This window comes from Salvelinus alpinus, chromosome 24 (genome assembly GCF_045679555.1).
Source record: "Salvelinus alpinus chromosome 24, SLU_Salpinus.1, whole genome shotgun sequence".
Taxonomy (NCBI): Eukaryota; Metazoa; Chordata; class Actinopteri; order Salmoniformes; family Salmonidae; genus Salvelinus; species Salvelinus alpinus.
Window position 1 is genome coordinate 22,963,302 of NC_092109.1, and position 12,294 is coordinate 22,975,595.

Here is a 12,294-nt window from a genome sequence, read left to right on the forward strand (position 1 = left end):
TAGTGTGTAAACTCGTCTGTCCTCGTTTGCAACACTCACTAACAAGTTCCAAACTGCCTCTGGAAGCAACGTCACCACAAGACCTGTTCATTGGGACCATCATGAAATGGGTTTCCATGGCTGAGTAGCCATGGAAACTGGGTTTGGCGGATCCTAGGAGAATGCTACCTGCCCGAATGCATAGTGCCACCTGTAAAGTGTGGTGGAGGAGGAATAATGATCTGGGGCTGATTTTCATGGTTCGGGCTAGGCCCCTTAATTCCAGTGAAGGGAAATCGTAATGCTACAATGACATTCTAGATGTTAGTTAAATGTAGTAATGAATAAATTGGCTACATTTATTTAAATGGACAATTCTGTGAAAAGTCTTCTGAAAGTTTTAAATTGATATAATACCTGTTAGCAAATGTGTCAGCTGGAGATGATGTGCAGGAGCTTGCAGAAATTTATACTTTTGGATGATATCTACTTTGATGCTAATTAGCATATTCAAATTTGAGAGTAAATAGAGACGGATATATTGATAAAAGTCACCTTGTCCTAGAGAGATTTACATGGTTATCAAAACGTCATGCCAGGGTAAGCCTACACGAAACACAGCCCTTATTTTAAGTGTTTCTAAAATCCCCTATGGGAAATGATTTCAACCATTTCCCTGTTTTACCGGTGGGTTTTATGGCTATTATGACATCTCCACGGTGAGGCTCTATTTGAGTAGCCATGTTACCCATTAGCATTTTCATGGGCTGGTGGGTCTGTATCAGCATGGAGTTAGCTCTCCCTGGGCTCAAGGCTACACTTTCAAATCTCATTTAGGGACTCCACGACCATTCCTGGTGTTTATGCCATCCCACTCCCAACACGGCAAATGTAGCCTAGCTGTCATGGTAAGAAACAATTTATTGAAAATTAGTTTTGGCAGGTAGGAGTATGTTCGTATACAAAGTATTCCTAGGTTCTACAGTACAACAATGTCCTTGTGAGAGACCTGTGTGCCTAGATGGGGTGGGGGCATTGGGGAGAGGTGGAGATATTAAGGGTCGGAGGGGTGGCGTGTGTGGGTTTCTCCGGAAATTTCAATGCTTTTAAGGTAATTATAATCCCTGAGAAATGACAAGTGACATATGGGTGGAATGCCAAAAGGAGGGAAGGCCACTTCCCATGTGGCATCCAGACATTTCATCAAAGTAAATAGGATGTGTGTGAATATAGGCTGTCAGAATGTCACACAGATGCATACCACTAGGAGAGCCTTTAAAACACTGCCTAGCCTAACATGCTAACCTGTTGGCACTTTCATAATGAGAAATACCTCAGCAAAGCCATTTGATCCCAGATCAGTTTTGTAGATTAGATTAGATTTTAATTTTGTCACATGCGCAGGGTTGCAGATGTATGTTAACCTACTAGACACCCCACTGCATTAGAAGTTAAGTTAATTTGACTAAGGGCCCATGCCTGTGAAGGGAGTTGTCAGGAGGCCATATACTGGGGAAAATAACAAGAACAACAAAACAATTCTACCCTAGGTATGCCACAGTAGGGTTGCAAAATTCCGGGAACTTTAAATAGATTCCCTGGTTTTCCAGAAATCCTGGTTGCAGGATACCGGATTTCCTGCTTATGCCTTCCTGTATCTGGGATATCGAGAGAACTTGGGAATTTATTAAAGTTCCTGGAATTTTGCAATTATACACCACAGTTTACCTAAACTGAGTATACCAAACATTACAGTGCCTTCAGAAGGTATTCAGACCCCTTGACTTTTTCCACATTTTGTTACATTACAGCCTTATTCTAAAATGGTTAAAACATTCTTTTTTAAATCCTCAGCAATCTACACACAATTCCCAATAATGACAAAGCAAAAACAGGTTTTTAGACATTTTTGAAAATGTATAATAAAAAAAAGATTATACTTCTTTACGTAAGTATTCAAACCCTTTGCTATGAGACTTGAGATTGAGTGCAGGTGCATCCTGTTTCCATTGATCATCCTTGCGATGTATCTACAACTTGATTGGAGTCCATCTCTGGTAAATTCCATTGATTGGACATGGTTTGGAAAGGCGCACACACCTGTCTATATAAAGGTCCCACAGTTGACAGTGCAAGTCAGAGCAAAAACCAAGCCATGAAGTCGAAGGAATTGTCTGTAGAGCTGCTGGGTTTTTCAAGCTCAACAGTTTCCAGTGTGTATCAAGAATGGTCCGTCACCCAAAGGACATCCAGCCTACTTGACATGACTGGAAGCATTGGAGTCAACATGGGCTAGCATCCTTGTGGAATGCTTTCGACATGTTGTAGTCCATGCCACGATGAATTTAGACTGTTCTGAAGGCAAAAGAGGGTTCAACTCAATATTGGGAAGGTGTTCCTAATGTTTTGTACACTGTGTACATTAGGATATAAAATAATTCTACATGAAGCAATTTCTTGCTTCATTTCATTTAATGTGCTAGGTGCTGTTGCATGAATTGTTGTATACCAATTCAATTGCGAGCACAAGTGGGGGGAATAAAGAACTCTCGAACTGCATGTTTGAAACCCCTGTCGTAACTGTTAAGGCTCTGATTGTTAAGGGTAAAACTGACCCTATATCTGAGTTCAATCAGGAGAGCAATGAATCTCAATACAGAAAAGCTTCAGCGTTAGCATTTTGCCAGCAGCCGGCAAGGCCACGTTTTTCCACTTGCCCTGAAAAGAACTCTGCGGATTGCTGCAGCTTTGGCAAAATAAAATGTAGAACACAAGGCCTGGCTCTAATGTAGTAAATTAGCCTCAGCATTGAAGACTTCCCATGTGATCCATTTGTCTCTGTCTTCTGGCCATAACACAAATTAGACAAATGAATCACGTTGACTTCCCTCAGCATGTGGAGCACCAAACTATTTTTGGTGCCAGGCGGTGAGGTGAGAGATTGCTTCCAGCCTCTTTCGGAGCTTCTTTTTGTGGACCCTGACCGGGCAATTCAATGTTCCATTGGTTGACGTTTTTTCCTATGGCCTGAGGAAGGGTAGCTATTTGATAAATAAGCTGCATAGCTAGGCTGAATATAGCTTGTACCTGCTTCATTCTGCCTTAGTGATGGCTAATGTACAATGTTGCCCTAATTAGTACACATTTCTACTCTTGATAGTGTACACAGTACAAACATCCTACTCACTACCATAGTGTTTGAGTTGTATAGCTTGGGTTTAGCCATAGGCTCTAGAGTACAAAACCCCCTGTACTGTAGGTCTTCTCATTTTTACAATGGTGGTAGAGGCATCAATACCTTTTATCTTCAGTTAATAGCTCACAGACACAGATTGGGGACAACCTTCATAAGGTCAATGAGTATGTAGCGTTCAGATTACTCAATTTGACTCAAATTGTTGAGCATACATAACTGACCATGCGGATACCATTTTGATATATGGCACAATCTTGCATTTAATTGCTAGATATGACTTTTCCATTGTCCACTAATGATAATGTATCTCTACCATGCATCTTTCTGGTAAGTTATATTAGACTGAAAGGGTCATGCTTTAGGCTATTTAAAGGAAGGTGTGTAAGGTTGACATGGACACGGTGAGTGGTACTGATGGAGATGTTAGAGGATTGCCCTCCATCTGAAAAGGACACCTCTGGATTCCTGGGTGGCATCTGTAGAGCCACCCTGCTCCCTACTCCCTCAAAATAGATAATGGAAGTGCATCATGGGGCTCTATCATTTTACCAATGAGAACTTGCCCCTAGAAGCTGAAATGGCTAGGGGAGACAGAGAGAGATGTAGAGGCAAAGTCTTCTCATACTTTGTTGATTTCAAAAAAGCTTTTGACTCAATTTGACATGAGGGTCTGCTATACAAATTGATGGAAAGCGGTGTTGGGGGAAAAACATACGACATTATAAAATCCATGTACACAAACAACAATTGGCAAAAAACACTTTTTTCCACAGTGCCATGGGGTGAGACAGCGATCCCCCTTGAGCCCCCACCCTCTTCAACATGCAGTGTATTCAGAAAGTGTTCAGACTCCTTGACCTTTCCCACATTTTGTTACGTTACAGTTATTCTAAAATGGATTAAATGTTTTTTTCCCCCTCATCAATATACACACAATACCCCATAATGACAAAGCAAAAACTTTTTTTTCCTTCATGTTTGCAAATGTATTAAAAATCTAAGCAGAAATATCACATTTACATAAGTAGGGCTGTGGTGGTCACGAAATTTCGTCAGCTGGTGTTTGTCAAGCAAATAACTGTCGGTCTCACGGTTATTCACCATTAATTAACAAACACATTTAGCATCTCCTGGCTGTCACTGATGCAGACCTTTGGAACATCTATATTTTAAAAAGTCTTATAAATCCATGCAATATAGCTTACACCTTCACAATAAATCCATTATTTATTTTAGACAGGTCTAAAGAAGCATGATATGAAGAAAATGTAATCTATTTCAGAAGAACAGAATAGCATACTCTGAGTTGTCCTGATGTTAGGTCCTCATCTGGCTATGCCAAATTGCTGTGGGCTACACTAGTTCATTTAGCAGACAAGATTTGCTTAGAATTCCTTGGCATTATTTTATAGTATGAAGAATACAATTGAACAAAGCTGAATAAAATATACATATTTTCTCCAAACAATTTCAGGGAGTGCGCACATGCGGCTATTCTGTGTTGATCAGTTAACAAAGAAATAGGTACTCCTATATGCTTTACTTATAGCTATTATTAATGTAACTTTAGTCATTCTACAAATGTTGGGCTATATGTTTAGGGTTTTAATACATTGTAAGGCTGCATGATGCGACTCTAATGATGATTTGAAAAAAGTTGTTTGAAATGCTTGAGCCCTGCTTGTTTTTTTTTGCGCAGGCTGTACACACTTCATTAGTCTCTCATTCACAATTTGACAAGCACTTGATAATGCTTCAAATTTAACGGTGTCCTTCCCTTTGTGGCCATAATGCACCCTAAAAAATCTCTGCCTTTTGCGGCCAGTGGCCATTGTGCCCTTGGCCCGGAGTGCTGCGTTGTGCCCGTTTACCTAAGCACTGCACGCTCCTATGTACCTTTCACTCACATGGCTCTCCATCACGTGATCGGGTCTTTCTCACAGTAACGACAAACACATTAGGGACGCAACTGCGTGCTATACTCCTGTTGTAAAGATATACAATGTGCTTAATATTAGGAAAGTTGAGAAATAAATATAGTAGGCTTAGCCCATAGAAAGCTGATGAGATCCTCCTCTTTTTAGTAGAGGCCATCACTCTGTTTTCTCGTGCAATTGCATAGCCTATAGAAATGTTGCGCAACATGAGCTCATGGGCTCTCATTAAGTGTTTGATTAGATTTTCGATGACATTTGCATTGATGTCAGAGTGATTAGAGGGACAATAGAGTGCTGATTACCAGGCAGTTAGCAAGTTTGGTAGGCTACTAATGACCATCAGCAGCATCAGAGCTTGGAGAAACCTAATTACCGTGACGAAACGGTCACGTGGAATTTGACTGCCTTCATGACTCGTGACTGACAGTGTGGAGGTAATACGGTCATCGCAACAGCCCTACACATAAGAATTCAGACCCTTTACTCAGTACTTTGTTGAAGCACCTTTGGCAGCGACTACAGCCTTGAGTATGACGCGACAAGCTTGACACACCTGTATTTGGGGAGTTTCTCCTAATCTTCTCTGCAGATCCTCTCGAGCTCTGTCAGGTTGCGTGGGGAATGTCGCTGCACAGCTATTTCCAGGTCTCTCCAGAGATGTTTGATCAGGTTCAAGTCCCGGCTCTTGCGGGACACTCAAGGAAATTCAGATACTTGTCCCGAAGCCACTCCTGCGTTGTCTTGGCTGTGTGCTTAGGGTCGTTGTCCTGTTGGAAGGTGAACCTTCGCCCCCATCTCAGTGCTCTGGAACAGGTTTTCATCAAGGATCTCGCTGTACTTTGCTCCGTTCATCTTTCCCTCGATCCTGACTAGTCTCCCAGTTCCTGCAGCTGAACAACATCCCAACAGTATGATGCTGCCACCACCATGCATCACAGTAGGGATTGTCCCAGGTTTCCTCCAGACGTGACGATTGGCATTCAGTCCAAAGAGTTCAATCTTGATTTCATCGGACCAGAGAATCTTGTTTCTCATGGTCTGAGAGTCTTTAGGTGCTTTTTGGCAAACTCCAAGTGGGATGTCATGCCTTTTACTGAGGAGTGGCTTCTGTCTGGCCTGATTGGTGGAGTGCTGTAGAGAAGGTTGTCCGTCTGGAAGGTTCTCCCATCTCCACATAGGAACTCTGGAGCTCTGTTAAAGTGACCATTGGTTTCCTTCCTCCCCCAGATCTGTTCCTTGACACAGTCCTGTGCTCTGACATGCACTGTCAACTGTGGGACCTTATATAGATGTGTGTGCTTTCCCAAATCATGTCAAATCAATTGAATTCACCACAGGTGGACTCCAGTCAAGTTGTAGAAACATCTCAAGGATGATCAATGGAAACAGGATGCACCTGAGCTCAATTTCAAGTCTCAAAGCAAAGGGTCTGAATAGTTATGTAAATAAACTATTTCTGCTTTTTTATTTTTTATACATTTGCCAAATTTTCTAAAAACCTGTTTTTGCTTTGTCATTATGAGAGAGTAAGTAAATAAATAAATATTGTATGGGGTCACCAATTACCTCTACGTCATGCCTCTGCCTGCCTTTCTGTCTCCCATGTCATTTCCTCCGTTTACCTCTGATCTGTCTCTCCCGTGACCACAGCACAATCTCATGCCAAAACCCAGTAAGAATTGGCCACAACCCACCATTTGGCAAACAGGCAACACAAGCAATCGGATTGGATGTGGACCGAAAAGGGTTTCCTGTAGAAGTAATGTTAGTTCTGGTGGTTGGCCCCTTCAGTTGAGCAAATGGTGATTACTGGTAAAACTAGGTACTAGGCATTGAATTATGTCATTGTCTCACTCACTTGACTTATCATGCAGGCCTAACCTAAGTTTTCATGTACACTACAGTGTTATACAGTATCTCTATTTAAAAGCAAATAGTGTATCAATCTAATCCTAGATTGATTTATATTATCTATGAATTATGGCTTTTTATAAACGGCCCTCATTTGAAATGCTCCCTCCATCCCTCTCTGCTTGAGTGTTAATGGCCCATTCTGAATAGCAGGTGATCCTTGCAGTCCCTCTCACTTCCTGAGAGGATTAATTCAAAGTGTTTCTCTCCCTCAGGACTGATCAGAGACGGCAGGGGAAACACAGTATCGCTGGTTAATTAATTCACACCGCTGCTTACGCAGCAATACATACTGTACTTGTTCTGTCCAGAGTTATGGTAGTAAAATAGTTTTTGTATGGAGTTCTGTGTATAGAGAAATGTAGGAATAGTGAAATGGTGTGAAGAAAAGATTCATCTTGAAGTTGTGTGAATGAACAACACTTTGTTTTTGAGTACTGTGTAGCTGACTTTTCATCAAGAATGTACTATTCAGGAGTTATTGTAAAAAGTACTGAGTCCAAAAGATTCCCCTTGAAGTGTTGTAACCCTGAATGGACTACATGCATGTGTTGAATTGTTTTTGTGTAGCCTGTTTGCCAAATGGTTTGTGTAGCCTGTTTGCCAAACAATTCTTACTGGTTTTTTTTCTTGAGATTGTGCTGTCGCTCTTGCTGCTGGTGATTCTCTGATCCACCTCTACGCAGGCGACACCATTCTGTATACTTCTGGCCCTTCTTTGGACACTGTTTTAACTAACCTGCAGACGAGCTTCAATGCCATACCACTCTTCTTCCGTTGCCTCCAACTGCTCTTAAATGCAAGTAAAACTAAATGCATGCTCTTCAACTGATCGCTGCCCGCACCTGCCCGCCTGTCCAGCATCACTACTCTGGATGGTTCTGACTCAGAATACGTGGACAACTACAAATACCTAGGTGTCTGGTTAGACTGTAAACTCTCCTTCCAGACTCACATTAAGCATCTCCAATCCAAAATTAAATCTAGAATCAGCTTCCTATTTCGCAAACAAAGCATCCTTCACTCATGCTGCCAAACATACCCTCGTAAAACTGACCATCCTACCGATCCTCGACTTCGGCGATGTCATTTATAAAATAGCCTCCAACACTCTACTCAACAAATTGGATGCAGTCTATCACAGTGCCATCCGTTTTGTTACCAAAGCCCCATATACTACCCACCATTGCGACCTGTACGCTCTCGTTGGCTGGCCCTTGCTTCATACTCGTTGCCAAACCCACTGGCTCCAGGTCATCTACAAGACTCTGCTAGGTAAAGCCCTGCCTTATCTCAGCTCACTGGTCACCATAGCAACACCCACCCGTAGCACTCTCTCCAGCAGGTATATCTCACTAGTCACCCCAAAGCCAATTCCTCCTTTGGCCGCCTTTCCTTCCAATTCTCTGCTGCCAATGACTGGAACGAACTGCAAAAATCACTGAAGCTGGAAACTCATATCTTCCTCACTAGCTTTAAGCACCAGCTGTCAGAGCAGCTCACAGATTACTGCACCTGTACATAGCACATCTGTAATATAGCCCATCCAACTACCTCATCCCCATACTGTATTTATTTATTTATCTTGCTCCTTTGCACCCCAGTATCTCTACTTGCACATTCAGTGTTTAATTGGTATATTGTAATTACTTCGCCACCATGGCCTATTTATTGCCTTACCTCCCTAATCTTACCTCATTTGCACAGACTGTATATAGATTTTTTCTACTGTATTATTGACTGTATGTTTATTTATTCCATGTGTAACTCTGTGTTGTTGTATGTGTCGAACTGCTTTGCTTTATTCTTGGCCAGGTCGCAGTTGTAAATGAGAACTTGTTCTCAACTAGCCTACCTGGTTAAATATAGGTGAAATAAAACAAAAATGGTCAAGGGTTAGGCTAGTAACATTGCTTTGTCTAGAGATCCACAAGAAAATTAGAAGTGGTTTAGTTTGTTCTCAGAAGGTTTTGGAACCACTGTACTACAGATAGAACTCAAGTAGTGAAAATAAATCCTCAGGGGCTGGTTTGAGTTAGGTTAGCAGTGGAGGCTAACGTTAGCATCACAGATCTGGGTTGGGTATATATGGAGGTTGGTCTGTCTTTTTTTTCTTCCCTTGAAAACCAAGTCTGCTCCTTTTGTCTAGTTTGGAAAGGACTCTCATTGTAGCTTAGTGGCATGCAGACCCATTTATATCTGCACTCAGTCTCTGCCTAGTCATGACAGCTCTAATTCCTCTCTGAAAGTTAAGCCTCCACACTGCAGGATGAAACAAAGGTTGTCGCAGAGAAGTTTGTCGTATTTTTCTGTTGCAGTATGCTGAGGTAAGGGGTAAGAGTTTTCTAATGCCCCTAGGCATGTATTTTGTGAGACTTTCTTCTCGATATGAGAAAGTTTTTTTTAGTTTATTGTGTCAGTCTTAATCTACCATTTAAAAACCTTGTTCATATTTTTCCATGGAAAATGTTGGCCTAAGTCGATTTTTGGCATTAGAAATGCATACGGCTTAAAGAATGACTGTGAGCAGGTTAACTGAATAGAGGTGTGTGTGTGTGTGTGTGTGTGTGTGTGTGTGTGTGTGTGTGTGTGTGTGTGTGTGTGTGTGTGTGTGTGTGTGTGTGTGTGTGTGTGTGTGTGTGTGTGTGTGTGTGTGTGTGTGTGTGTGTGTGAAATGTGTGAGCCCTCAGACAGCTGAACGGGCTTGTGTGTGCGTGACACCTCAGCCCACCCAAGTGAAAAGTCTGCATGCTCCACATGATAAAGTGTTAGCGCTCTCTCTGTTCTGTATCAGGGCTTAAACCCTTCGAGCGAGAGTGTGGAGGTCGGAAGTGTGTGTGCTCTGTAATCATTGTATCTGTTGTAACTTGGTGTGTGTATGTGTGTGCATGTATCCATGCCTGTGTGTGTGTGTGTTATGGATCTAACCCTCTGTCCTCTCCCCTTTCTCTGTAGCTCCAGCTGACAGCCCTGGCCTCGTGGAAGGGGGACGTGGTGGAGCTGAACAAGCGGCTGGTGCAGACGGAGAGAGAAAGAGAGCTGCTTGAGAAGAGACTGGCCAAAACACAGGTACTCTACCGGACAATATATATATATATTGTATATTCACATGGATTCATATTCTGTATTGTAAACTCACCTTTTACCTTAACTTAAGCTTACCATTCAAAGTTCCATGCCAAGATAATTGCTGTAATGCTGTGGGTACCACCACCACCCCATCTAAAGCCTTACAAATCTGAATAATATTTATGTCCATAAGCCAGCTGCAGCGGATCTCTCATCATGATCAATCATTTGTGAAACACTGTGTAAATGGTTCCTCTTTCCCCTTCCTCTTTTCTGCACCTGTGGTTTAGAACTCTCTGGTATGCAAAAGTTCCTTTGTAGGATTTGTATCTTTGAATAATAACCCAAACTGCTCTGATGGATGTTAAAGAACTACAGTAAAATGGAATTGAACTGGCTTCACATAAGAGATTCTTTCGATGTATGTTTTTTGAAGAATATCCAGGAATAGCTGACGCGTCACACAGGCACTGAATTGCATGGCTTACCTATTGGAATGTGTTTGGAAATCTCCTCTCCCTCCCAAAACAACCACTCCATATGCTCCAATCAGAGTAGTTATTCGTCCGAGAATAGATGCAGAATTCTGATGACATCATCACGGAGATCATCTTTTGGTTGTTATTATCTAGCATGCGCTCGAAAGGAACTACTTTATTTTCAGCAATCGGGTATCACTTTCCCATAACATTGCTCATAGTATCGTATTATTTACTAGAAGCTTTGCTTTTTAAATAAAGAGGAAATTGATTTGGGGATGATTTGGCATGAAGCAACACTCCCCATATGTCACTGGAACCAGGAAGCCTCAGTAACCATGCCAACTGCTTAGCTTTGATCTGCTTTGTAGTTTTCTCAGTCCCAGTGATTGACACTGGCTCTCTCCTAGGAGGGAGTTTTGGGCTCTAACTCTCTCTCTCTCTGTGTGTGTGTGTGTGTGTGTGTGTGTGTGTGTGTGTGTGTGTGTGTGTGTGTGTGTGTGTGTGTGTGTGTGTGTGTGTGTGTGTGTGTGTGTGTGTGTGTGTGTGTGTGTGTGTGTGTGGACAGAATGAATGGGTGTGCTAACGTTTTTTTATCTAATGGAATGAGTGTAATAGCGAGACAGATTGTGTGAGTACCTGTTCTATAAATGCCTCGGCCTGACTGGGGAATTGTATTTAAATTAAGAAGCTGTTTATTCAGACATGGCCTTCTGAAGCATCTCCCTCAGGCTGTTAGACTCAGTCTCTCTCCGTGGGCCACCACTGCGTGTCTCCCTGGAACCCTGCAAACAGACACAGCACTGGTTCAAAGAGCTGTGGAATACCTCTGCTGGCACCTACATCGACTATGGGTATTTTCCTCGTGGTGATGTTTTTAAACAAAAGGCAATCTGGTACTGTAATTTGTGTTAAATATTGATGCTAGAAGCTGTTTGGTTTGTCTGTTTCCCACCTGTTCCGCTGTAGTTTGATGAAAGGGATAGGCCATGAGTTAAAGAAAATAAAGAAATAGCTTGAACTGTACTTGCACTCAATGCCATTGTGTTTGGAGAGGAGTGAATAGAATGAAACCTGCCATTGGTAGTTGTAGAGAGACTGATCGATTAGATAGTGATGTCATCATACCAAGCTTCTACAGATAGCACTAGGCCTATATCAGCACTGGCAGACAATTGAAACATTTGGCTCCCATTTGCACTTTCCCATTTGTGTCTTTTTTTATGATACAAACGATCTACACATTCTGTTAGTGTCTGCATAGAGAGTAATGACTGGAATCCTTATAAGTCAGGATCTACACAAGTCAATGATGCCTGTCAGGTCCTAACTCAGACAAAGTACTGGCAGTTGCTATGGAGCCTGTATATGAAATAAAACCTGTTGTAAGATGTGGACACTCTTGACATTTGAACCCTCTCATTGGTCTAAAATACAAAGTTGTAAATATGCAGGACATTTCAGTCAAACAAGTTTATGCAAAGGATATGTGGTGCCTAGAAGTCTAAGGAGGATGTTTGGCTCCAAAAGAGCATGTTTTCCTGAAGTGGATGATTTTTCATTTGACTGTTGTATTGGGGTAACCGTTTGTTCAGAACTCCCCACTCACAAAAATAATTTTAGACTTTTGGTGGGCTTTTCACCTCACAATGTACTTCTGATTAAGGACAGACAGACCAAGCCTTTGGCCCTTGTAGAAGTTGTTGCCTATGAAGGTCACACA

At 42.0% G+C, this 12,294-nt stretch overlaps 1 protein-coding gene across 8 annotated transcripts in view; it reads left to right on the plus strand.

The window, feature by feature from the left end:
• The window catches only part of LOC139552342 (colorectal mutant cancer protein-like), a 136,785-nt gene that overhangs the window by 37,442 nt on the left and 87,049 nt on the right, over positions 1–12,294 (plus strand). For 7 of the 8 annotated variants that reach the window (XM_071363979.1, XM_071363981.1, XM_071363977.1 and 4 more), the window contains one exon: positions 9,979–10,092. In XM_071363979.1, the coding sequence (XP_071220080.1) occupies positions 9,979–10,092 (114 nt within the window). Of the gene's footprint in view, positions 1–9,209; positions 9,351–9,978; positions 10,093–12,294 lie in introns of those variants that run through there. The other variant, XM_071363984.1, reaches the window with a different exon arrangement.